This window comes from Panthera pardus, unplaced genomic scaffold (assembly GCF_024362965.1).
Source record: "Panthera pardus isolate Hobbes unplaced genomic scaffold, ASM2436296v1 HiC_scaffold_20, whole genome shotgun sequence".
Classification (NCBI taxonomy): domain Eukaryota; kingdom Metazoa; phylum Chordata; class Mammalia; order Carnivora; family Felidae; genus Panthera; species Panthera pardus.
This window is the reverse complement of record NW_026526766.1, coordinates 66005560-66032922: the sequence shown is the minus strand read 5'-3', so window position 1 is coordinate 66032922 and position 27363 is coordinate 66005560. Positions and strand designations below refer to the sequence as shown.

The window sequence follows — 27363 nt, the reverse complement described above, 5'->3', positions numbered from 1 at the left end:
GTTTAATGCCCATGGATCTTAAGTGCTGACTGGTAGCTACTTCCCAATCCACCTGGCTTGGATTTCTGGATGATATTGTTGAGACATGGGGACCTGTCCAGGGTTTTGGTTTCTCTTCGTTAGCTCACATAGTCAGAACCCACTGCCTACTGGGCAGGGAAAGAAGCTCCATGATTGTTCTTGCCCACAATGTGTGGGATATCATTGCTTGTTTCCCATTTTCTCAGATTCTAGAAATACACACTTAGCTTCAGAGCCTGGTACCTGAGATATGCTTAATAAGTGGTTACTGAAGGAGTAGTAAATGTATTAAATGGGCCATTAGTTTGCAGGTCTCTAGGAGGCTCCCCTGCTATAGGGGCCTTGTGTTCTGCTGCTGGGAAGAATATGTAAAAACTGGGGGCTGAACAGTACACCCCAGAATAGCCCTGTGGAAAGGCAACATTTGCCCTTTCCCTCTCTGTCCTTGTTTGCTAATGAATCCTGGGGACCTCTTTGTGCCCCCATTGTCCCCTCACAACAGCCATCAACCAGGGTTAGCTTTCCGTTGTTTCTGTTGGGCAAAGAATACACCGAGAGTTGCGAAAGTCGAGTGCAAAGCTCAGTTTGGGTCCAAAGTAACGGTTAACTTGTGTGGGTGGCAGTCATTCAGTACAAACAGGGCTTGGGACCGGAAGGGCGAGGGGCTTCAGGGCTCTCAGGATCCTCATCTGGTTTTAGGCTGAGCCAGAGGCCAAGGTCCCATGGAACAGATGGGACACTGTGGCCATCTGGCCTTTCTTTTTTGCTTTTGCTATTAATTTTCTCTATTAGATCTGATTAGTCATGTGCCTGGGAAGATAGGTAATTCTAATTGTCGCAGAGAGTATAGGTATTTGGACTTTGGTTAACGATAAGGAATAAACTATCAAATAAATAGAAATTAAAACTCCTCATTTAAGAGCCATTAGAGAATTTTCCAGGGTAGATGAAAACTTTCCACATTCCCTCTCCACTTCCAGTTTCAGCTGATACATTTCTTCCTCATCCTTGTTCCTGGCCTGGCAGTGACGGTTCAAATCCGGATAATAATTCTAATTTTTATTTAATTCTCATTCTGTTCTAATTCCAGCTTGGCCACCATATGCCTCAATGGCTAAGGGAAAGTCGTTTCTCTTGAGTTTTAGTTTCGTCTTGTATGGGATGAAGAAAGTTAGAACACGTAGCCATTTATTGTTTCATTGGGATAAATATTGACTGAACATCCACTACATATGGGACAGTGGACCAGGTGTAGTGGTGGAGCAGACAGATGTGATCCTGGCCCTCGTGGAGCTGACAGTTCAGCGAGCGAAGCAGGTACAAAACACATCACAGAAGTAAAAATATAATAACAAACTGTGATAGGTGTTAGGAAGAAAATAAATCAGACAGACTTTGGCACTATGTTAGATTCTACCAGGCCTTGGAAAGGGACTTAATGTAGAATGGAAAGTTATGACATTTAAGCTGAGAGCCCTGAAGTTCAAGTTGGAGAAGATCAGGAGCTCAGAGATTAGGGGCAACATCATATTCTAGGTAGAGAGACATGTGGTGTGAAGGCTATGGGCCTAACGCATGTTCCCAAGTCAAGGAACAGAAAAGCCAGTGGCACTGGTGGAGTGAATGAAGACCGGCTAGGGGGATGAGTTGGGGATTGGCAGGGCCAGATCATGCCTGGCCTTGGAGTTGGGGAAGGGCAGTTGAATTTTATTTTATGTCCAGAAGAAGTCCCTGAAGTGGATGGGTCATGATGATGGGAATCAGATCGTGTAGTCCTTGGCCCTGAAGGGACTTGAGTGACCGTAGCCCAAGGAGACCATTGTAATCATTACATGTGTATGTACCATTTTATGTTCTGTTTTCTTCTTTCATTTGATGTAATTTTGTGTATATCTTCTCTTATTTCCAAATAATCTTCATATTTGTAATAATGATTCTGGATATGTAGCCTGCATTTTCTAGTTTTGAAATACTTTTATATCCATTATCTTCTTAAATTTCGAAGCAATTCTGAGAGGAATGCTTTAAAATATGTGTCTCATAGGTAAAGAAATATTATAAATTAGCAAGTTAGTAAGAGGGGGATCTTTTGGCCCCAATCTACCATGGCAGATTGCTGTTAATTTTAAGGTAATTCATCAATACAGCTTTTATTTGATAAGTTCATATCCTATTGCCAACATTTGGATGTTTATTTATTAACTATAAGCCTCCATGTCCTCAACTGTAAAGTGGGGACAATAGCAAATGGGGATCAGTAGAACTGGGTTCAAGTGCTTGTGCACTCTCTTACCAGGCTACAGGTGATAACTTCTTCAAACCTTAGTTTCATGGTAATGATTCAACCTGTCTCACAGAGTCATTATGAGAATTAAATATTAGAGATGAGATGTATAAAAATCCCTGGTATATAGTAGGTGCTCACCATTGGCTGTAACTGTTAAAAATCTATAGACCATGAGTTCATTATACCTCCGTGGAACTAGTTGATGTTTTGTGACCATGCCACTGAATGGGGTCACTTCCCACCTGGGCCACTGCTGTGTCAATGTCATTTGGCCTCTATAGTTGGGCAGAACTAGCAGTTAATCTCAATTCTGCCTTTGTCTCTATGACTTACTCTTCCTTTTCCCCTACTTATATATATTTTTGCCACATATAAAATGGGGACATTAATGGTTCCTACATCACAAGGTTGTTTGGAGAAAGAAATGAGATCATCCATATGTAATGTGCTTACTATGTACTGGACTCTAAATAAATAAATGGTAGCTACTGTTTATCCTAAATATACAGGTGGTAGCTTCAGAGCACCAAGGGTGATGACCACCGTTTATCTTACTCATACTCTTCACTTATTTTTGTTCTTGTTTTTTTCTGAGTTCATTATTTTTTGAGTTCATTCACAGTTATGCCATTTTTAAAAAAAAATTTTTTTTTTAACGTTTATTTATTTTTGGGACAGAGAGAGACAGAGCATGAATGGGGGAGGGGCAGAGAGAGAGGGAGACACAGAATCGGAAGCAGGCTCCAGGCTCTGAGCCATCAGCCCAGAGCCCGACGCGGGGCTCGAACTCACGGACCGCGAGATCGTGACCTGAGCTGAAGTCGGACGCTTAACCGACTGAGCCACCCAGGCACCCCCACAGTTATGCCATTTTTAAAAAGTTTTATTCCTGTTGATATTTGTGAATGGTTTTATTTAGCTATAAGCTTGTAAAACATACAATTTTGTGCTCTGCTTTTTTTCACTTACTATTGTATGTTTAATAGTGTCTGTGTTTCATAGATGTGGTGACTGCACAATATATTGTCCAGTAGATGTACCATAATTTAATCATTTCCCATTGCTGTGCAGCTAAGTTGTTTCCAGTATTTTGTAATTGCAATGCTTCAGTGGCTGAATAACTTCATGTGTACAGCTTTTTGATATTTTAAATTTGGTTCTGTAGGGTGAATTTGTAGGAATATTACTTGGTGAAAGGGGATACTCATATTGCTTTTCCAGAGGGCTCAAACTGATTTGTATTTTCATCTGTATTATTTTATAAACATCAGTTCATTCTCTTACTCAATGAACATTTTTTAGGTCTTTCTTGGTGGCAGGCTTAGTGAGAAGAAAGTGATAGTGGGGGAGAAACTCTTTTTTAAATAGGGTCCCTCCTGTGCCATGTTCTGATGAAGGCACTGAGTACCTGGGGAACTCCAAGGAGGGGCTTTCAACTTTGATGGTAGAAGAGAGTGAATGTCATTTGAAATCTTGGAGATTTCAATGTGTGTTGCTTCTTTGGGATTATTTAGAGAAATACTAGGAAGATTAGCCACATCTTCGGTCTTGGAGACCCCACACTGACATGTGCTTTCTTCCAAAAGACTCATTTGTCTTTTCTTTCCCCCTTAGTGTGCTGTCAAATAGTGTAAACTATTCTTTATGGATATATGGTAACAGTGGATTTTTGTTCCATTTGAGAAGTAATACATATACATTATGGAAAATTTAGGAAACACAGGATAGTTTTTTATTTTTAAAATGGAAAAAAATTTTATGTTTTTAAACTTTATTTGGAGAGAGAAAGAGATGGTATGCTAGTGTGCACGTGCAGGGGAGGGGCAGAGAGAGAGGGAGAGAAAGAATCCCAAGCAGGCTCCATGCTGTCAGGCACAGCCTGATGTAGGGCTTGACCCCACAAACCTTGAGATCATGACCCCGAACCATGAGATCATGACCCCAGCTGACATCAAGAGTCGGACATTCAACCAACTGAGCCCCAGCCCCAGCACTGAAAAGTATTTTGAAAAGTCACCCATGTTCTTATCACCCCAAGATAGCCACTGTTATCATCTTTGTATTTCCTTCCAAAAAGATTTAAAAAGAGTTTAGTAGGTAACCATAACAAAGGTCTCTGGAAATTAAAAATGTGTTATTTAAAATATCAAAATCCAACAACAAATGACAGCAGGAACAGAGAGGTTTTATTAATTATGATGTGTTCACAGTATGGAATATCAAAGTGGCCATTAAGATCCATATTTTAAGAGAATATTTTATGTCATAGAAGACTTCCATTATGATGTTAAATAAAAAAGCAAAATATAAAATTGCTTTATAAATATAAAATATGCTGTATAATGTCAGTTTTGTAGAGAAAAATATTCATGTATACATAGAAATGGCAAAAAATATTAACAGAAAGCCTTTGTTAGCTCAGTTTACTAGGGATTATCTTTAGGAAGTAGGATTAAGGGTGATTTGTGTTTACTTTTTTCTACTTTTCTGGATTTTTTTTTTGAGAGAGAGAGAGAGAGAGAGCGAGTATGAATGGAGTAGGGGTGAAGGGTGAGGAAGAGAGAAAGCATCCCAAGCAGGTTCCATGCCCAGCGTGGAGCCCTGTGCTAGGCTTCATCTTATGACTCTGGGATCATGACCTGAGCCAAAATCATGAGTCAGATGCTCAACTGACTGAGCCACCCAGGCACCCCCTTGATTTTTTTAATTTCAAATTTTTCACAATGAAAATATATGTACTTAAAGATCAAGAAAAAAAAATCTGTTTAAAAAAAGAAGGGAGGATTTTAGGTCAGTGTTCTCTTGGCTTTATGGCTCTGCAGCCACAGTTGTAATTACTCTTAACCACAAGGCCCTGTGACTCTTCTGGGCTCTTTGGTGTTCATCCTAATTAGAACGTTAGAGTCTAGAAATGAAGGGAATAAAAGAGGTGAGAGTCTTTGCGTGAGCACCCCCAGTTCAGTTGAATCATGTCTAATGATTTCCATACTGTCCCTAGACTTATTTATCCCCTGGTAACTCACTGAGGCAGGGTTTTCCTTTAGAGACACCATATTGTTTTCACCAGTGGATCATGCTTACTTGTAAGTTTACTGATCTAACCCACTGGAGAAGATGGTACCCAGACCTTGATGGATGGGGAAGAAGAACTTTGCACTTTTCCCAGCTTTCCAGTCCTGGAGGCACACAGTTCAATATGGAACTCTGTGTGATTTTCCATTGTGCTTTGGAGACCTTTCTCAGCCCAATGGGGGACAACTTTGTGTGCATACAAAGGAGCAGAGATGGTGTGTTTAGCACAGCAGGCTGCCTGGCTTTCTCCTTTCAACAAATGGTCCTTACCTACCTGACACTGTCCCAGGGCTGGGAATGCAAAGCTGACGGGAGTGTTTGCCTTCAGGGGGTGCTCATATTGTGGTGAGGAGGCCAGTGATAGATGATTTCAGGGGCTGGAGGAAAAGGCTCTGGGAGGAATATGCACCAGTTACTATTATAGGAGAAGGGCTTCTAAGCTCAGTCTGAGATTTTAGTAAAGGAAATGATGCCTGAGTAAGTCTGTCTTGAAGAACGAATAGTAAGTAGTGAACCAGATGAAGCAGGATAGGAAGCATTTTCCTTTCTTGAGGAGAACACAGAGGTATGGAGTAATAGGTTACAACATGAGAACTGTAGACAATTCAGTGTTGTTAAAGCCTGGAGAGTGGTAGGAGAGGCTGGAGATTTGATCAGTTGTTTAATTAACTTTGCTGTGGATTTCCCAAAGCCAAAGAGCATTAGGCATCCATGTTATTTTTTAAATTCACAGCACTCTGTCTTGTTTCCCCCCTCAGTGTCAGCTGTTGCTGGAAGTGGCCTGGCCCCTATTTATCTTCCTGATCCTGATCTCTGTTCGGCTGAGCTACCCACCCTATGAACAACATGAATGTAAGTATCTGAGCATCCTGCCTGAGACTCCCCTGGCAAGCGAAATCCAGGTAGTGGACACAGGCTACATTTGACCTGTCCCAAGATGCTATCTTTAGGAAATACCACACATGATTTGGAACAGAAAAGCTTCTAATTTTTTGATAAGGCGTGAACTCAGGAAACCATTTTCAGTCTTAGCGAATGGTGATAACAGTAATTATAATAATAGCCAACATCTGTTTCATCCATTTTAGATCATGAAAGTAAAATAACCTTACCCATAAGTCAGAAAGTGGTGATTAAAAAAGCCTCCTGGGGCAGTGCCTTAACTCAACTGTCATCTGGACCCTGCCAGTTTTTTTCATATGCATTACGTCTTTACTGCACAATTTGCAAATCATGGAAACATATAATTTTAAGCAGCATTTATATAGAACTGCTCAGATTGACTAATATTCTTTTGTGTGATTGTCATAACAACCTTGTATGATAGACTCCTCATTGTTATCTATTGCTTTCATTTCTTGGTAAGTAAATTGAGGCTCCAAGAAGTGCAGGGACTTGCCCAAAGTCACATATCCCATAAGTAACAGGTGAAATTAAGATCAGATCATCAGACTCCCAATCATGTGTTTGGATGGTGGCCTTGAAAACAGCGTAGAAAATATAGTAATGGCTAAGAACACAAGCTCTAGATGTCAAGTTACTTGGGTTTGAATCCTGGTTTCAATACTAGGCATATCACCTGGGGCAAGTGACTTAGCCTCTCTGTACCTAAGAGAATGACAGCACCTACCCCTTGTGGTTGTTGTGTTGTTCTGCAATCACCGTCTTTGTCTCCTGGCTAGGCGTGCTGGATAGACTGACTGCAGAAATGCCCCCGTCTAAAGGGTCAATATTTATGTGGGAGGTTTAACTGGGATCTTTGTTCCATTGCTTCCATGACTTTTCCTACCATTAACCAGCTCCACTCACATCCTGTCAGCTCTACAGGCTTGCAGGATACTGTTCCTCTGGGAAGAGATAGGGTTAGGGTCACCTTTTAATTGTGTTCTTGGTCTGGTCCCATCCGTCTCACAGCACATAATGACAGTTATTTACCTGCTAATTTGCTAGCGCATATTATACCTATTGAAGTTAAAAAAACAAAAACATGAAACCCACAAAACCTCAAGAACATTCTACCAAATGTCATTTTTCTGATCTCACCAAAAAAGAAAAGAGCATAAAATGAAATCTACGCTCAATTTGTGGGCCAGGGAGGTAATTCTGCTTTTTCTTTTGGTGCCCTGAAGTTTAGTGAATGAATGCATGTTTGATTTTATTGAATCATTACCCTAAGCTTCACTGAAGTACACATTTTAGGGAAAACTCCGCTTTTTCATCTGCTAGGCTATAATCTCTCAGGAATGATCACAAACAGGCAAGATGGTGTAGTAGAAATCACGCAGACCTTGGCATCAGACAAATTGGGGTTTGTTTGGATCCTTGCTACACTACTTGCTGAGATTGTGCTCTTGGACAAGTTGTGAAATCTTAACCCAGAGCCCTCTGGATGTAGACTATAGATTCTCAGAAATGTGAAGTTCCTATTCTTACAGAAGGCAGGTGAGACTTTAATCCCCCTTTGTGTACTTCTTGCAACCTTACCTCCTGCTCTCACCACCTTCTAGGGACATAGCCAGAAGAACAGAGAGCTCAGATAAAGCTTGCAGAAGTGTCTTTCTCTGGGAATAAAGGATTGGTGTATAACTGTTCCCCATAAATCTTCCCCGATTTGGTCAAGAGCCATTAAGGTCGTAATCACTTCTGTGGGCCCTGGGAGTCCATTATGCTATTTGATTGTCCTCCTGTATACCCAGTGCCAAGTCCCCATCCTGTTCCCCCACCCCCCCCTCCCCACCACATTGGGGGATACAACCTATAGGAAAGGGTCTTTGCTTTACTCCACAAGGATCAGTCTAAAATAACTTCGCCTTCCATTGCCCTGTGTTGCATGGACCAACATTACCCTGTCTTTGGTGCCAAGTATCTCCAGGAGGTTAAAGAGGAGAATCCCTTGATTCTTCGAGCATTTGGTTGGGTTACATAAATTTCATCTGCATGAAGAGCAGCTGACTTAGGCAAGGGACCTTGTTTGGTTTTCCTTGAACTATTAACAGGGAGATAAGGAGGTTAACTGAGTAAATGTTCAACAGGCCAGAGTCCCTGTAGAGGTTGGCCACAGTGATCAGATCTTGTCACATCCTTGCTTTGGATGTTGCCTCTCTGGTTGGACTATGGATGGAAGAAAAAGGAAGAAGGACCCCAATATTGAAATTGCAAAGGGTAGCAAACTCCTGGTTATAGTTTACCTTCTGGGTAGACTTTGTTAGCACATTTGTATGAAAAGAGTAAGATGAGTAAAACAGGATTCCTGCTTTGGAGGATGGTGGTAGCTGTGAGGTGGAGAGGCTGTTCCTGGCTGGACAGTAGCAGAGTGAGTACTATTGTAGGCGCACAACCACAGTGCCTCAGTAATCCTGACAGGCTCACTCATTGAGCCTTTACCCTGTGCCAGGCGCTCTGATACATGCTTTGCCTGTAAGAATGCATGCAATACTCACCACAGCTCTGTGAAGTAGATTGTATTTTTATCACCATTTTACAGATCAGGAAACCGAGGCAGGAGTTCGGTGACTTGGCTGAAGTTGCTACTTAGCAAGTTTTGGGGACTAGATGTGAAACCCAGTTAGTCTAACCTCAAAATCTGTAAAGCTACATAGTTCTTCATCACCTAGAGCCACTGTTTTGTTTTTTTTTTTTATGTTTATTTATTTATTTTTGGAGAGAGAGAGATGTGTGTGCATTCAGGGCAGGGACATAGAGGGGGAGAGAAAATCTCAAGCACAATCCGAGCTGTCTGTGCAGAGCCTGATGTAGGGCTTGATCCCACGACCCTGAAATCATAACCTGAGCCAAAATCAAGAGTTGGACACTTAGCTGACTGAGCTACTCAGGTGCTTTGAGCCATTGTTTTTAATGGCCATTAACTCTTTTAGGATCACAGATAATCCAGAGAATATGATGAAAGCTGGAGCCATGGCCTTTCTGTCCAAACCACACATGCTTGGTTCTCACGTTAAAAGCTCCTGGTTCCAGGATTCATTTATCTTGATCCTCGTAAGGGGCACCTGTAGCTGACAACCTCACACGATCTGTGCCTTTGACACATGGGACCAGTCCCAGACTCCCCAGTCATGCTGTTTGTAAGAAGTGCCTCCATAATGAAGGGAAAGAAGAGTGAAGGGGTGACCTATGGGATGGGGCTCAGTGTTTTGATAAGCGACAGAACAGCAATGACAACAAATATAGCTTCACAGATGATATCTGATCCCAAGTCAGCATGGTTATTAGGTGCCTTTGAGGAGCTTGTGAGCTGGCAGAGGAGGAGAAACTGAGGTGTTTGGCCAGCAGAGGACAGTACCTCAGGAATAAGGGAAGGAACATGGATCAGGATCACGGACATGTGGGTTCCACTCCTAGTCCTGCCCACTGTCTCCTTGAGCATTCTTCACCTGACACTTCATCTGGCTGTGGTTTCCTTAGAGCATGAAGGAACTGGCTAATAAGGTCATTCCCAGGGCCCCTCCACATCTCTGAAAGGTAAGGCAGGAGGTGGAAGGTCGAATAATGATGGCCAAGTGCTTGCTACACATCAGGCACTTTTTGTATATGGTCTTCCTCTACTACTGTCGTCACTTCCCCAGGACTGGGGCCTTGAATCCCATTCCCCAGGTGATGTCAAGTAGATTAAGAACTACTATCTGATGCCAAGTTTCTGACTCAGGGTAGGATGTGTCCAGAGGTGGCTGGTCTCTGTGATGTGGGTAATGGGACAGACAGAATTGGGATGAAGCAATATATGGGTGGAACCAAAAGAGATAAAGGTTCCTATCAAGTCCCGGAATCACTTCAAGAATTAATGTTTCTCTTTGTGTTTTTCTTCTTGATTTCATAGGCCACTTTCCAAACAAAGCCATGCCCTCTGCAGGAACGCTTCCTTGGGTTCAGGGGATTATCTGTAATGCCAATAACCCTTGTTTCCGTTATCCGACTCCTGGTGAGGCCCCTGGAGTTGTTGGAAACTTTAACAAATCCATGTAAGTACTATATCAGGTTTTCTTTCCAAACTTGTCAGTTAATACTTTTTCTTCCTTTCTCAACCTCCAGAGAATTTTGAATGGTTGAATTTGAGTGAAGTTGCTTTTGTAAAGGTTTGAAGAATGAGGGCTGGGAGGATTGCCACCAGGATTTAAGACTATGGGGACCTTACTTTGGTGCATTTTAGGAGTAACAGTATGTAGCTAAGAGTCATGTGGTTGGGGGCCATATTTCTAGAAACTGGTCAATAAGTAGGGAAGGGGAGACATAGCAGAGTTCTGTCCATTAATTATCCTACTCATTTAGCAAAACTTCTTGTGCATCTGAAATGGCTGCTCTCGGAGCTGGGGGAGGTGGTGCAGAGGTGAGCATGGGAGGGGGCCTGCCCTCAAGGAGCTCATGGCTAAGGATCAGAGAATTTGGTCCTCTGCTTCCAGATCTGCTCTTACTCTGTCACTGCCCTGTCATACTGCAGTGTCCCTATGTCTGCAGGTCTTTCTCTTCCCTGGGTATGAGCTCTCTGACAGCCAGGATGTTGCTTCTTTGCTCTTGTATCCCTGGCTCCCGGCTTCAATATTGGACATAGTATGGACTTGATAAGTGTTTGCGAAGTGAGGAAGATTGAAGATTGAAGATTCTTGGAATGCACAGAACCGTGGCATGAGTTGGAGCAGACAAAGGACTCTACGAGATGTATTAGGACAAGTTCTGAGGAAGCAGCAGTTGGGGCAGGCAGGGCCACATTACAGTGTTCATGGACCTCAGGCTTTGTAGCTTTCATGGACCCCCTTTTATAACTGTTGGTAAAAAAAATGAATATAATCTAGGTTGAATTCATCATCATATATATTCATTTGAATTTCTGAATTTCATTTTTTATTCTGATTTTAAAAGAAATGAAAGAATTTTGTGGACCCCTAAGAATATTCTGGGCCATAGGCACTGTGTCTACTGTGTCTCATGGATAAGTTGGCCCTGGATGTGTGTGTGTGTGTGTGTGTGTGTATAAGGGAGGGCTTCCTGGAGAGGAGGCACATGGGCTGGGCCTTGCAGGGTGATAAGATTTGGTTGTGTGCACACACGGAAGAGCGTGTAGGGCAAAGGATTGTGCCAGGTGGGCGGGAGCACGGGGTATTCATGGAGCTGGGGTGGGAAGTGGTAGGAGGGGACCGGAGCTGGCCCACAGGAGACCTGGCAGCCAGGCTGGGGCATGCTTTCCTGGCAGGTACTTTCCTCAAGCCAGAGTGGCAGCTGGTCTAACTGGGGCTTTTCTTCTTTTCTTGCACCTCCTACAGTGTGTCTCGCCTGTTCTCAGATGCTCAGCGGCTTCTTTTATACAGTCAGAAAGACACCAGCATGAAGGACATGCACCAAGTTCTAAGGACATTACAGCAGATTGAGAATTACAACTCAAGTAAGCACAAAGCCTTCTGTGTGTTGGTTCATAATTGGAAATTGACCTGCACGGGGGTGAGATGGCAGCCCGGATGGCCTGGCACTTGTTCCTTTTAGCTCTTTCCTGGGGAGCTTTCTTCCTCAGTGGCTGGGCCATAAGACCTCTCTGCAGGAGGTGTTTGAGAAGAAACGAGGCCGACTGTGAATTTGCTGGCCTCCTCCTGGGAACAGAGGAAAAGTCCCCAGAGAGGAATGGCACAGGCCCAGCATTAGGACAATTGGGGGGTGCAGGTTGCTGCCAAGTTCATTTTTTTGGGGTTGCGCGTATGGTTGCTGCAAATGGGCATATTTATAGACAGGGGATAATTACATGCGTATAAGAGCGGTTAGAGTTGCAGCTTGGTATGGATAGGTGAAAGTTAAGCCTTTATTTCTAAAAGGGAAATGCAGCTCATCTTCCCCCTGGTCATTCGGTTTAGTCTGATGGGCATTTGAAGTCTGATTTTAAAGAGTGGTCTTTATCTGCGATCTGGTGAGTACCTGGGTAGTTTCTCGCCTGCCACTGAGGAAGTGTCTGAGGAGCAGGTGGTTTGCTGCATCAGGGATCGGCTGCACGAGTCAGAGTCACGGAGCAGCCTTCCAGGCAGGCAGTGGCCAGCCAAGGGGCGGGGGGGGGGGGGGGGGGGGGTGCAGGGGTAGCGGTCTCCGGAGTGCAGGCAGTCCCGGTGCACACAGTCTGTAGACAGTTGCAAAGCAATAATGAAGCCGACCGAGAGTCGGTCTGCTTTCTATCATCACCCTGTGGTTCTAAACAATGTTGGTCATACGTTATTACTCCCCATCATGGGCCACTTGTTGCCACTGCTCCATCCGAGACAGTACTTTGTACTGACTTTGGTGTTTTGGGAGGGCTAGGGAGGGTCAGCTTCTGCTGAAAAGCCTCCCAGTTTGTGACCCACTTGGCAAAAGAAGAAATGGTGTAAAGTGCTAGAATTTCAACCAGCCTTGGAGCGTTTTCTTGGGAAGACAGAACCATGCTTTCGCTGGGCAAGAGAAGAGTCAGTGAGCAGTGTGGGAACTGATGACACACGGAGTCGTGTGTGGGTGGCATGGAGCAGGTGTTGCTTCCCCTCAAGAGAGGCGTGGCTGTGCTGAGCCGCCTGGGTCGGCTGCGAGGGGCTCCTGGCTGACCACTCCGTGCTGTGTGGCCTGGCCATCCTCTTGCCCTGTAGGCCCCTAACCCTGTACACATGTGTCTGTCCCAGCACCAATCGTAGTCACAGCCACCAAAGTCTCAGTCCTTTCTGATCTGGAGGGTCCCTGTCTGGTGGACCGGAGGATAGCTAGGGTTATTTCTCCTACTACAGAGAGACCGTGTAGGATATATTATTTTGCAGCTTTGTGACTTTGTAAATAAGTCATTTAGGCCCTTTTAGGCCACTCTCCTCCTCTGTAAAATGGGGACAATAGGAGAACTTATCTCGTAGGATTGTTGTGGGGAATAACATGTGATTGCTTGAAAACAGCACCTGGCACATAGAAAACACTTTGTGAATATGAGCTAGCATTATTTTGAAGTGGTGACATCTTGGGCAAACCACTTAAAACCCCTCTGAGCCTTGATTTCTCCAGCTATAAAATAACGGGTAGCTTGCAACGTAAAATGTCAAACCTAACACAGTGTCTGGCACAGTAGTAGATGTGTAATAACTGGGAGCCAGTGTTACTCGTAGGTGTCAGTGAGGCATTTCTGAGCACCTGGCCTCTCTCTTCTGCCTTTCAACTTCATGGCTGGAGAAACAGACTTACTGATGGGGCTGAGTTGTTAAGCAGAGTTTCAGATCTTAGTGGAAGCTTCGTTAGATACAGAACCATTTTTCTTTTTGAGCAGCTGGAGACATGAATTAGGGTGGAGAAGAGAAGACAAACCTATGTCCAAAAAACGTTCTGTGCAAAGCTCTGAAGAGAGAGGGTTTCCTGTGATTTTGATTATATCATTCCAGTGCTTATTACCCATCTCTCCATTCACTGGTCCATTCCTTTTTCTGTGCTGCAGCTACTTAAATTGTTTCCACCTTTCTTTGCCTGGCTTGCATTCCTGACCTGGGCCTCAGAATGGAGGGAAATGCACAGGGATGGCGTTTCTTCCTAGGCGAAATCAGTAACTTTTTGCCAAATTCGAATAGCACTGTAGATTTCAGAGAGAATCCGAGCCTGGGGTATGTCCACGTACATCCTGACTGAGAGCCCTGTGTTTATCTGCAATGAGAGCCCTACTCACAGTATGATGGGCTTAGTTAGCCCTCTTATCCTGCCATTGGCGGGATTGGACAGACCCTTGGTCTGGAGTCTTGCCCTCATCAACCTTCTCTGCTCCACACCTACTTCCTGAATGGGACCTACCTCTCACATGGCAGCTCACTTTGGGTATTGATAGCTCTAATTAGCAGAAAATATTCACTACTCCCACTATACCTTCCAGACAGTGGGGCTAATTCCATTTCCCTTGAAATATTTAAAGACAGCTCTTGTGATTTTTTTCCCCGTTTCTTCCTGAAGTCTTTGATTTTTTTTCGAGGCTAAATGTCCTTCATTCCTCTTCTGGATTGCTTTTTCTGCTCCTATTTCTGCCTCTCCTTTGGTTGTGTGTCAGTGTGTGTATGCCCTCCTTGAAGTTGATCAGAAATCACAGCAGTATTCCAGCGCAGAGTAGAAGGGGATTTTTGCCTCCCTTGTTCTGAGCAGCTATATTTCTGTTAATGCAATATGAGATTGCATTAGACTTTTTGGCATCCACGTCACACTGTTGAGTTCTGTTCCATGTGCAATCAGCCAAAATTACAGTCTTTTAAATACACAGTATTGCAAATTACTTGTTCTCCATTTCTTAATCATGCTGTTGGTCTTTTGAACCGAGAGGGAAAATAATCTGTCTCTTTTTTATTTTACATTTTTTAATTCCCTATGTCATTTTGTCCTACCCAAACCATTTTAGATTCTGATTTTGCCATGTGTACATTTGCTGCTTCTTACTGTTGCCTGTCATGTAGGAATTTGATAAATAGCTCTCTTTGTTCTCATCCAAGACATTAATAACTATAAACCAAGGCTTGAGGTTTGGATCAGTCCACTGGAGACTAATAGCCCCTTTGGACACTATCGCTCAGGCTCTTAGGGATTCACCAGCCTATGGTGTCGTCTGTGCTGGACTCCTGCTCCTGTGATCTAATTGAAGGACTTGTTATTTACTTCAGCTTGTATCTGCTAGATTCATTGAACTATCCACAGATAATTTGTGTTTATGGGGGTCTCTACTCAGATACTACCTCCTATTCCCATGGTTTCCTGGGCTAGAGAGTGTGATTTCACTTCTACTTATTGGATTAGACCTTAGAGGTCTTTTAGTTCATTTATAGATAAATGGGTTGACTGATTCAATCATTCAGCCAATATTTATTGAACGTAGTATGTACCAACCACTGTTCTAAGTGCTGGGACACAGAGATGTACAAAACAAATATGGCCTCTGTTCATATGGAACTTCCAGAAAATAATCTGACTTAGAAGGGGGAGGAACTTTTCCAAGTTTGCATAGCCACCAGGTTAATCTAGGAATGGAACACAGCTAAATGTGTGCTGCTCCATGAAATTCTGTTTCTACAGAATTCTCTTTCTTGTGCTGTTACAATAATCTTTCAACTAAAAAGGCCTCTAATTTTCAGAATTAAATCATAGACAAGTCTAATTATTCTTGAAACCGTCCTAATGAGAAACCCATGTAGGAAGCCTTACAGAGGGTCCCCACCCTGTTTCCTCATCACTGGAACTTGTTGGACATTTTATTATTTTCTTCCTAAACCTATAACCACACAGGGTAAGCAGTGGTTAAATTAATGTTTGGGAGTCCATATGAGGAACATTCATCCTTCCTAAGTCCCTATCATGACTGCAACCCAATGGAAATACAAAAATTGAACAAATTCTCAGGAACTCTACAAGAAATGACAGATTTATATTCTGTCTCTGTGAGATGCAGACTGGCAAAGATTAGTGTTTCTCTCGATGACTTTTGTGTAGTATCTGAGATTATTTCAATGGCAGACAGATGACAACTTTTAATTTTAACCCATATCAAATTGCAACTTCATGGGGATTATTGCATAGAAGGATGTAAACTAGAGAAAATTAATTTAAAGAATACATAGTTTTATGTGCATATGGTAAAACTTGTGAGAGCAGTTTGTAAATGATGGAAAATTGGAAAATGCTGGTGTAAGAGAAAGAGTTTGGGGCTTTGGATTAAGATTTGTTTGGGGAACAAATTCAGATTCTCCCCTTCGTTATCTGTGAATGTTGGGCATATTTAGATTATCTCTGACCCTCCGTTTACCTAGAACATAGAGATTAGCTACCCCAAGGGTCATTGAGCATCAAATCAGATGACATCTGTGGATGGTCAATGGTGGAGGCACAGCACATAGTTGACACACAATAAATCTGATTTGGTTCATTTCCCCTTCTGCTCCTGGCTGACTGTTTGGCTTCACCAATTTGTTCGACCTCTCTGGGCCTCACCTTTCCTTGCCTTGAAATTGGGACTTTGGCAAAACAGCCTGAAAATGTTTCATCTTAGAAACTTGGTCAGTACTTGGATAGGGGGATCACCTGGGAGTACCCAGTGATGTGGACTATTCCCTAGACTGTAGTTCTTGAGGGCAGGACTGGGCCTTGTTCATGACTCTCCCCCACGTATTAGCACAGTAGCAGACACATGGCAAGCCATCAGTGGACCTTTGGAGAATAAAAGTGAGAGAAAATACCTGCCTTTTCTCCTTCACAGAGTATTTTGAGGGTCAAGTGAGAGTACTTTGAAAAGTGTAAAATCCCAGCACATGTGATTTTCAAGTTGATTCCCTTATGTGAACCCAAGTCAACTGGGCTGTAAATAATAATGACAGAAGTTCTTAAGACAGTTTCGGGTCTCTTTTTTCCACAAGGTTTACCTTCCAGAACTTTACAGGAAGTGCTCCCATGAACCTGGGAGACTGGAAGTAGATTTACTGAGAAGCTAAAGAAGTTTCACTTTCTAGCCCCCTGTCAAGGACTTGGTAGGAGTCTTAGCAATCAAAAATTGTCAAAGTAGGATTTTTAAAAAAATATTATTTTTCATAAAGAGAGTCCCCCCCAAAGTGTGTCAGCTTCAGGCCTCACAAACCTGCATCTGCTCTTGTCAGAGGCTCGGGGGGGGGGCAGGAAGAACTGCCACCTTCCTCAACCTCCTCCTTGGTGCCTGCCCTCAGGCTCTGTCACCACTCCAGTCCACCTGCCCCTCTTTGGTGAATCTGCCATGTTCAGATGGGGTGACTAGTACATTGGCCAGAGCCAAGGCCTCCCCAGTGGGGCTGGTGCTGCTCAGATCAGGATTGGTCTGGAGAAGATCTTTGCTCTGTTCTGTCTTTACTGCTTATTTCCCTTTCAGCTATTTAAATGCGTTGCTTAGTCCTACCCACCAGGCTTACTAGCCAGCTTCCTGCTGAACATTTCTGCTCAGGCATCATCTTTGCCCCAATGCCGGAATGTTCACCATTGACTCTCCTTCATCTCTAGATGGCACCGTGAGGCCAGGCTCCTCTTGACTTTGTTCCATATACAGGATCAGGACTTCCTGCTTGGCTGGAAGTTGGGAAATGCACATCCTGGGGCTGAGGTTTCTTGCCCTCCTGAGTGGACCATCCTCACATCCCCTATAAGAAGTTCCCAACTCCTCTATTTTCACAGTTAGCTAGGCTCTTGTCCACTGCCATATCCCATGACTTCTCCCTCAGCCTCACCATTGCTCATGCTGCTCCAGGACAATTCCTGTACCTGTGGAGGTACTGTGGAGGTTCTCTCTCTTTATCTGCTATGGCCTGGCCAGATGGACAAGGCTGTGGGTAGGTTCTGTGGTGGCTGGATGCCCCAGTCTCCCCTGCCTAAGGGATTCAGCAACTTCCATCCTTTGCCAAGATCTTAGCTCTCCAGGTGTCAAGCCCAGTCTTACATTACAGCCACCATAATGCTCTTTAACAGAAAAGCTCAGTAGGTCCTCTGTGGGACTTCAGAAGATTATTTTCTGGACCTGCTTCATGAATTAGGCCAGGCCAGTAGGTGGGACAGTTGAGAGATGGCTTTCAAGCTGTATGTAGGGCTGGCAAGTTACACATTTCTGTGGATGCCATGTACACCAGAGTCCACGTGAGTGGTACTCCTCTGAGAAGTATGCTCCCTGAAGTTGGGTAGAGCCTACATGGCTCTTTCTATGGCCTGGGGTACCATCTCAGCATCTCCCAGTGCAGGCCTCCGGTGGCCCCCGATTCAGAGACTTCTGCAATGCCTTCTGTCTAGAATGTAGAGCCCTCTGAAGCTTATGAAAACTTTTCCAGGAAAGGACAAGGAAGAACTTTGGGCATTTTGTCACTGGGCTGGAGATGTCCCTTTGGAGGACATGCCGCATCATTGAGATCAAGGGTTGGAAAGGGGGGGGGGGGCGGTCAGGGCAGCAATACATGCATCCCAACATCTTGACTTGTGTCTTTAGCTTCTCCATCCCCTCAGCTAGATTTTTGTATGTCAGTGGCATGGCTATTACTTTCTGTATATTCATGGTACAGATCTGGTTTGTTGGACTTTCTCGTGTGGCTCTGTAAGACTTTTGTAAGTCCTGAGGGTTATGCTGGATTTTACTTAAGGAAAAGGGCCATAACTTTCTTACTGTTGGATTTACTGGTAATGCTGAGAACTCACTATGTGGACCTTTGATTCTGCTTTGATCTTTGAAAGTCAAGAAGACAGGATCCTCCAGAGGGCAGGGTGGACTTTGGTCACATGGCAAGGTAGTTGGCTGTTGCAGGGAGTTGAGGAAGAAGATATAAAATCGTCATTTTATAAAAACCCGCTGGGCAGTATAATTTAGCACTAAGAGAACACTGGGCAGCCAGGCTGACTTGGTCTCCAAATCCTGGCTCTTCTGATTATCTGCTCTGTGACCTTGGATAATCCCATAACAGCTCTGGCTCAGTTTCCTCAAAATGGAGATACGAATCAGCTAATATGGGTAAAGCATTCAGTGCAGTGGTTGGCACCTACGAGGCACCAGGCTTAGACTTTAGTTCACTGCATTTTCACAACCATCATGTGAGATTAGGAATTTTGTTCCTCGTTATGTGCAAGAAGGAGCTGAAGTTCAGAGAGGCTAAGTAACTTACACAAAGAAGCATATCTGGCAAGGGGAGGAAAGGGGCTGGAACTTCAGTCGTTCATACTCTGCCATTACTGCATCCTAAAGAGAGCAGCCCAGGGGAGCCAGAAACTTTCCCAAGGTCACAGGATACTGGGCGTGGATGGGCCTGGATCAACAAGGAGACAAGAGGGCTTCTGAGAGAAGTGTCAGACTTCCTCCACTTCCCGGCTTCATGGGGAACAGGCATGGGTGGAATGTTCCCCAAGGCCCATCTACAAAGAACATCCCGTGACTCACCGTCATTTCTCCTTCCCTGCCTGAACCATTTGGACAGCCACTGAAGTTGAGGCTACAGCCCCAAACTTTGCTTTCTGTCCCTTTGTGCGCCCCCCCCCCCCTCACCCCCGTGAGTCATGTTGTTGGGAGATCTGATGACATATGTTGACACATATGTCATCAGACTGGAAATTCCTTGAAATCTTTGCGTGATTGCAATTCACGTTCTGCATGCACTTGTCAAAAGTCCTGATCTGGGGCCTTGGGTTTCATATTTTGAAATCTTTCCAATCTAATACGAGAACGTTTTCCCAGAGCTGTCATGGCCAGGCTGTGTCCCAGAGCCCAGGGCGCTAGTTTCCATCCAGGGTAGCGGCCTGGCCCCAGCAAGGCTGTAATCAGGTGGATGCAGTGCTGTACTGCTATGTTGAAATATTACTTGAACTAAATCGAATCAAAGGTCAGCTTTACCAGACAAGAATAGAAAACACAATTACGCTCAATTACAGGACATCGTGTACCCCGTAACGTCAGCCTGCCTTTAAAAAGTTGGATTGTTAGCATCAAGAACAGTGTTTCATGTGTCTTGCTTTTCCAGTATATGATTTATTTACCCCGTGGGAGGCAGGTAGCAATTGGGGAGTCCAACGTGCTTCTAGTTAAAAGCTTTCTATTTCTTGCCTTCTCATCACTGTTGTGTTGAGGCACAAAAGGCAATCTTGGAGTGGCACCTTGTCCACCAGATGAAGTTGCACCAAGTCATGATGCCATTTTACATTTTAATAAATTGTTACATTCAAGGCTTACAGTGGCATTAGCGGATTGGTTTTATCATCTCCATTTTATTAACGAGGCAACTGGGGCTCAAAAGGGATAGGTCTGTTGCCTAAGATCACAGAAGAAAGCTGTAAATTGAATCTGGGTCTGTTTGACCCCAAGGCTTAGCATCTCTCCACCGTACCATGCTGCCATGTTGCCTTATTCCAATACCAGGAAGCATGGGCGGCATCATCATCTTTTGATGCCAAAAATGTAATGAAGTGATTTTAAAGAGTAAAGTGATTCATTGTGATTCCCCATAAAGTAGAAAGAGCCAAAGCTTTTAAGCCAGAGTTGATTGAATTCAGATTTACCACTTGCTTGCTTTGTGATCCTGAGCAGGATCTCAAGGGTCACAAAGGGGCTATTTCCACATTTGATAAACAGGAATACTACATTTCTTGTAAGCTTTATTTAGGGATTCTAGAAAATAACACATACATTGTATCTGATGCTTGGTAAACGCTAATTGCCTTCCTCTGCCTAGAAATCACTACTTTGTCCCTTAATATATTTTATTCATTTTAAAAATAAGGGAAAACTAAGGTATTTATACTATCATATAACAGTTATTCCTTAGTTTATGCATTATATTAACAATTATTCCTTAGTTCAGCCCTGGAAGGAATCCCTTCTCCGACTCTGTCTCCTCATCTTCCTTTCCTTTCCTGTGTCCCTAGGCCTCTCGGGGTCCTGTGGCCAATTCTGATCCCATGCCACGTGGTGTTAGGAGTGTCTGGTCGCATTTTCAGTTGGAGACCAGTCATCAGTGAGGACTTAATGCCTCAAACTCTTTTCTTTCTTCCCAGCTCTTTTTCTCTCCACCCTTCCTATTTGGTTCAGTCTTTCCTGTTTCTGGACTCTGGGCTTCTTCATACTTTTGGCTTCTTTCCTTCTCATTGTTCTTTGCCTTTTCTGGGCACCTTCTCCCACCTTCCCACCTCCCTGACCTTCACAAAGCATTCTACACGCAGAGTGCCTTCAGCTAATTTCTTGCTTTGTCTAATACTGGCTGCTGGTCTCTTCCTCGCTTTCTCTTCACGTGAAGAGTTCATGTGGGCCAATGTTACCTCCTCGGTTACCTTTCATTTCACATTACCTTCATTTCCTGCTGGACTTTCAAAGCCAGCCTACTGTGCCCACTGCCTCACTGCATCAGGAGTGCTCCTGGCCAGTGTTAACACATCACCCTTTCCCCCGGGGGCCACAGTCTCTACTAGTTCTTTTTCTTTTTTAATGTTTATGTATTTTTGAGAGAGAGAGAGAGAGAGAGAGAGGCAAAGGATCCAAAGTGGGCTCTTTGTGGATGGCAGAGAGCCCGATGTGTGACTCGAACTCCCAAACTGTGAGATCATGACTTGAGCCAAGTCAGATGCTCAACCGACCGAGCCACCCAGGTGTCCCTCTACTGGTTCCTTGGGGATCTGGTTACCATTCAGGTTCTTATCAGCTGACATCAGTCCTCATTTCAGGGACTGCCAACAGCCCACCCTGCCTGCTTCTCAGGAAGACATGGGTGTGCCGCTGCCTTAGTAGAGGTCTCTCTCCACCCCCTGGTTTCAGTGATGACTGACTGTGGAGTTGCAGAGAGGGCTGGAGGCTCACAAGTCTGCTCATCTGATCCTTTCTCCCTCCCCTCTTGGAAGGCAAGGACAGGGACCATGTCTTTATATAGGATCTCTTTTGTTACAGGCTCCTGCCTTCAAGAGACACTGAGAAATACTGCTCCTTTGAACCACAGCACTAGTGTTTTGGGTTCAGTAGCCATTTAGTAGTTTGTTGAACTAATGCAAGTTAACCCTACGTGTAAAATACTTTAAGGAATATGTGGTTCCTAAACTTAGAGCACTCCCACTGGTCTCAGGAGAAGACTCTGGCTTCCCCAGTACTTGCCTCAAAGGGTTCAGGGAGCATAACCCTAAATATTCTGGTTTCTCTTGGGACCCCTTCACATAATTGTTGTCCATGACTTTATTGGCCTTTATTTTGAACTTGTTTAAAATAACCCAGACTCCTAGTAAAGGTAAACTTCTGTTTATAGAACAGTGGAGGCTCAGAGAGCTTAAGTAACCTCTCCAAGGCCACATGACTGGAAAATTCTGAAACTGAGGTTTGAACCAGGTTGGCCAGACTCTAGAACCTGAAACTCTTTGGGTACATCTTGGTATCCCCTCAGCAAGCCCTCACTGTAAGGAGGAAAACTTTCCCTGGGTTGGGAACCCCAGGACCAGATGCATGGCAGAGAGGTTCTGAAGCTATATATATAAACACACACATACACCCTAAGCTCCCGGCATCCTCTCACCTGCCCTAAGGGATCACCTAGGCAGCGGCCAGTCACCGTGCCTTGCTTCGCTGTCCAGAGCCCCAAAATTCCCAGAGAAGCTCTGGTCTTCCCAGAGAAGGAGGGTCCAGCCATCTCTAGGATGCAGGCAGTAGCAATCCTTGGAGAAGTAGAGACCTAACATCAGGAAAACAAAACAAAACCCTAACAACAAAAAGCACCTGAGTGTGCTTGTTACCAGCCCTTTTGTAGCAAAGAGATTTTCTCAAGGTTTTGTTTATATGGCTGGACAAGCTTCGGCTTTACTCAGAGGAGTAAAGCCACTAGTTAGAATTTGACCTGGTCCCCTCCAGCCCACTGCCCATTTGACAGGGTGAGGGCTGGAGACCCTCCTGGGGTCCTTTTAAGAAGAGTATCTGAGCTTTGGATGCTGACGGATCTCTTTCTGGACTTCTTTTTTTCATTTGCCTCCTCCACCCACTTCTCAAGCAGCTGATTGCTGTGGTTCCTTTTCATGTTGAACAAAAGAGACTACAGGGATCTTGAAACTTGAGCTGGGGACTGGAGGGTACTGACCGAGAGTAACCCCAGCCAGCTCTGCTGAAGGCTTCCCTCCTCCGCCTTCCTGCCTGCCCCGCCTTCCTTGCCCTTCCCGGTCCTCAGCTGCTCTCAGTCAGCCCGGAGAGAAGCAGAAGAAACACATAGTGTCATGAAAGCATCTTGCCGTGTGCGGGGCCTCTCCCCTGGCTGCCATGGAAGTGTTTCCTAAGCTTGGTCAGCGAGGCCTGGCCCAGAGGATTGGCAAGAAACTGAGGATTCTGTTCTGTTCTTCCTCAGCCTACAAACACACACTTCACTTGTTTTGTTATTTAGACTCCAAACTCCTGAATTGGGTTTTTTGTCTTTGTTTTTGTTTTTGTTTCTTCTTTCTTTTGCCCTGCCTTTTTGCATCTAAAGCAAAGCTCTTGGGAAATGGACAGGCCACTGTTTGCTCCTTCAGGCACAACCAAGGGGGCTGAGTTCAGTGGATGGAGTATTTTAGTTCATATTGGAGGCATTGCAGTAGGAAAGTTCTCCTGGCCTCCGGTGGGTAGTGACTCTTGGTCTTCTCTGTGAGCAGCAGAGGCTCATGCTGAATTTAGTGACCAGTCCAGCTCTGTGATGACTGTGTTCTGTGACAGCATGCACATCCTCTTAGTTATCTAACTCTTTTTCTCTGAAAGAGTACTTTCACATTCTTGATCTCTGTTTTTGTGACAACCTGTGAATGTTATTAGCTCCATTTTATATCTAAGGAAACTGAGATCCAGAGAGATTAAGAAAAGGGGAAAAGTGAAGTTCATGGCTGCACACTGAGGAGAGAGCAAAGCTGGGACTTGAATTCAGATCTTCTGGTGCCTCCCCTGTACTGGGCACTGCTGTGCTTTGAAACAGCAAAGTCCTGGCTCTCAAGGCTCTGGCTCTATTCTTCTGGCAAGAAAGATGGGTGCCCAGACAACTGTAGCTCGGTCTGAGTGCTGCTTGAGGGAAACACAGGAGGCCAACAGAGCACAGAGGACAGCTACCTAATCCAGCTTGAGGTGGGAAAGTCAGGGCAGGCTTCCTGGAGGAGATGACTCATGGGCCAAGTCATAAAAAAAAGGGTAGGAGTTAGCTAGGACAAGGGGAAGAAGGACTGTTTCATACATCTGACTTTCTCCATATTCTTGGCTTCTCCACTCATTTTCTTGCCAACTACAGAATGGAAAAAACTGAGACCAGAGGTACAAAGCCACCTCACTCCTGTCTCCCACTACATGCCTTCCTCCCCTCTCTCCCATTCTACTCCCCAAATCTTAGGTTTTGAGAAATCTCCTCTATGTTTATCTGCTTGTCGATTTATTTATTCATTGAAAAACATTTATTTAGAACCTGTAAGTACATAGCACTATGGCTACAGGGTGTCCTGGCCCCTGCCATGATGAGAGATCTCACTTGCCACAACCTCAAAAGAGATTTTTGGCCCTCTGTCGTTTTCCAGAATTTGGCTTCAGCCAGACTCTTCCCCGCTGCCTCAAGCACTTGCAGACAAGTCTCATCTTGGTCAAACACTTGCATGAACTGCCTTACTCTGGCTTTCTCATTCCTCCTTCTGCTTCATTGACATGTCTCTTCATCTCCCTTATCAGCCTTGAAAATTCCTTGAGGGCAAGGACCGTGTCCTTACCTTCTCCCTATACTTCACTAGAGTACACTGGTAAAGTCAGGTGAAAAAAAAAAAAAAACACCTTTTCAATAATCACAAAATTATTACCATTTATTATTCACTGTTCATGCTTTACCTGTGAATACCTCCAATCCTCATATCTTGGAAAGGTGGTGATAATGTTATCCTTACCTCTTAGGGAAGAAAAGTTGGTCTCAGGAAGGCAAAATGCATTTCTCAAAGGCACAGTCCATCAACAGCAGAGTCCAGCATCAAAATTAGGTTTTTCTGGCCTCACATCCCTGATCTTTCTACCACTCCATTGTTTCTCAGACTCAGCTAGAATTGCCTGGAGAGCTGTATAAAATTCTGATACTTGGGTGTTGGCTCCAAAAGTTCTGAGTAGATGTTGGGGGGTTGTAGCCTAGGCATTGGGATTTTTGTAACGCTACCTATTTGTTTCTAATCAGAGCCAAAGTTGAGAACCAGTGCACCGTACCACATTGCTTTTCTTTGTCCACACTGGTTGTAGCTGTTGGTGGTGGTGGTGTGTGAATCTGAGTCTCCATGTGTGGTACGCATGTGACTGGAATGCGAGTTCTCTGTAGCCAGGGATCTTTGGCCTTCCCTGCTGCTCCCTGACCCAGCGACCTCACCACCCTGTGCACGTGCACTACCAAGGGTTGTTGACTATTTAATTGGCCTCTTGGTTCTTCTGTCTCATCCAGGGGATTCACTGATAGATCACATCCAGCTGTTGCCATTCGCAGAGCCTGTTGACATAACAGAAGAGTCTTATAAACATACTTGCTGGTCTCAAGAGTGTTGCTCATGACCTAGACCCATTGCAAGTGCAGCCTAGGTCAGCCTCCCACACTTTAGCAACCCTCTTCTGGAGGGAGGAGGCTGTTGTGAAGTTCCCTAGCATAGTGTCCACGTCCTGCTCTGGCTTTTCACGCTCAGGAGGAATTTGTGGTTCATGAAGTCAGTGAGGGTCAGCTCATGTGTATACTCTGCTTTATACAGGGCTCAGAGATGTCTTTTTTTTTTTTTAACCCCTGTTTTATAAGTAAGGCAGTGGAGACGCAGCTTAGGTGAGATACCCTGGCAAATAAATGGATACAGAGCCCAGGTTTTCTGACCCCCATTGTGGTGTTTTCCCCATTGTTCCACAATGGTCAGTGTCTGGCTTTTCATGCCAGGCTTCAATTGAAGCTACTAGCTTTCTTACCTTCTTTCTCGTTTATCCCTACCACAGGGGTAAACACCTGGGTGTTACTTTGTGTCACTGGGAATATTAAGATAGGGGTCCTGATTACTCCTGGGGTGTAGCCTGAGAATTGTCCTGATATCTCTGGGCCCTTCTTGGACCTGCTCAACTGAAAGGAAATCTGTGATGCTGCTCAAATACTTTTGGAATCTTCCCAGCCCTAATCCCACCTCCTATTATTTCTTATCCAGCCATCCTTTTTTTGTAATGACCAGTAGTTCTTTGCCAGGCTCTGATCTGGGCACAGGGATACAGAAATAAAACACATATTCTGAGGGCACATGGCTGGCTCAGTCAGTAGAGCACATGACTCTTGTGAGTTCGAGCCCTACATTGAGTGTAGAGCTTGCTTAAAAAGCAACAACACATATTCTGTATACCAGTGGAGATAATATGCAAATAAAGCAACATTCCTTAAGGTATGGTCCCCAGACTCCCTACATTAGAAGTACAAGGAATGCTTATTAAAATGGAGATTCTCAGGTCCCACTGTAGATCCATTATTTCAGGATCTCTAGGAATTGGGCCCAAGAAACTGCATTTTGGTATGCTTCCTAAGTGAATCTGAGGTGCTCTGAGGTTTGTCAACTATAGGAATGAGCCCTGTGGTAACAGTATAGTGTCATATGTGATGGGGAGCACCAGGCAGGTACACCTGTGGAAGCAGCAGGCTGGTTGCCGTTTGCAGGAGCACCTGGTCTGAGGAGGGACACTAGCTGGGCAAAGAACAGCCTCTTGAATGTGTCACGAGGAATAAATAGGCATTAGCTGGTCAGGTGTAACCGGACAGTCATTTCTCTAGAGATGGGAAGATGTGAATCGTGCTTAACTTATCCTTTCTAGAACTCTAAATTATTAAAGTTTGCTTAAGAACAGACCTGGATCTGGCAGCAGTGATGAGAGTCTGGTTGAGCTTTTGTGCCCTCCTCCTGCTTTATCTCATGACCTCCTTCAGCAACCAGTATTAAGCTTCACATTGTAGTCCCATTTGCAAATCACACCTGTTTTGCTTCAGTTAAATGATTGGGTTTGCAAGGTTTGCCCTCTAGAGGTCTGTTCGTGCCTGGGCCTGTGGGCTGCAGTCTGCGAATGAGCATTGCTTAGTCACGTGGTTGTGATGAGCTGGTTTTCTCTTTATTGAAAGAAGTTGGGTTATTAAGAAGGTGGGGCAGAAGAAGTGGACAAATGAAACAGGGGAGGGAAAACTGTACCATTTCAGAGTCAAGAGGGTCCCACCAAACATCTGGTTAGAAAACTCTCATTCTGGAGATAAAAAAGCCTGAGTGTCAGAAAGATGATTTCAAGTACCCAAATGATACCACCAGGCACAGCTTCCAACTCCAGGGACTAAACTTGAGGATTTCTCCGGCCAGTGCCTTTTCTGCTTTAATTACCAGACTGTACCTGGAAGGTTTATTATTTAAAAGGATTTTTTTTTTTAACGTTTTATTTATTTTTGAGACAGAGAGAGACAGAGCATGAACGGCGCAGGGGCAGAGAGAGAGGGAGACACAGAATCGGAAGCAGGCTCCAGGCTCTGAGCCATCAGCCCAGAGCC

General features: G+C 44.4%; 1 protein-coding gene across 5 annotated transcripts in view; it reads left to right on the top strand.

Annotated features, from left to right (window-relative positions):
* The window catches only part of ABCA1 (ATP binding cassette subfamily A member 1), a 135786-nt gene that overhangs the window by 24603 nt on the left and 83820 nt on the right, over positions 1-27363 (top strand). For all 5 annotated transcript variants that reach the window (XR_008424289.1, XR_008424288.1, XM_053908144.1 and 2 more), the window contains exons 3-5: positions 6139-6232; positions 10215-10356; positions 11653-11771. Coding sequence is in view for 3 of the 5 variants with exons in the window: in XM_053908144.1 (XP_053764119.1) it covers positions 6139-6232; positions 10215-10356; positions 11653-11771 (355 nt within the window). In the remaining 2 variants the exon portion in view is untranslated. The remainder of the gene's footprint in view (positions 1-6138; positions 6233-10214; positions 10357-11652; positions 11772-27363) is intronic.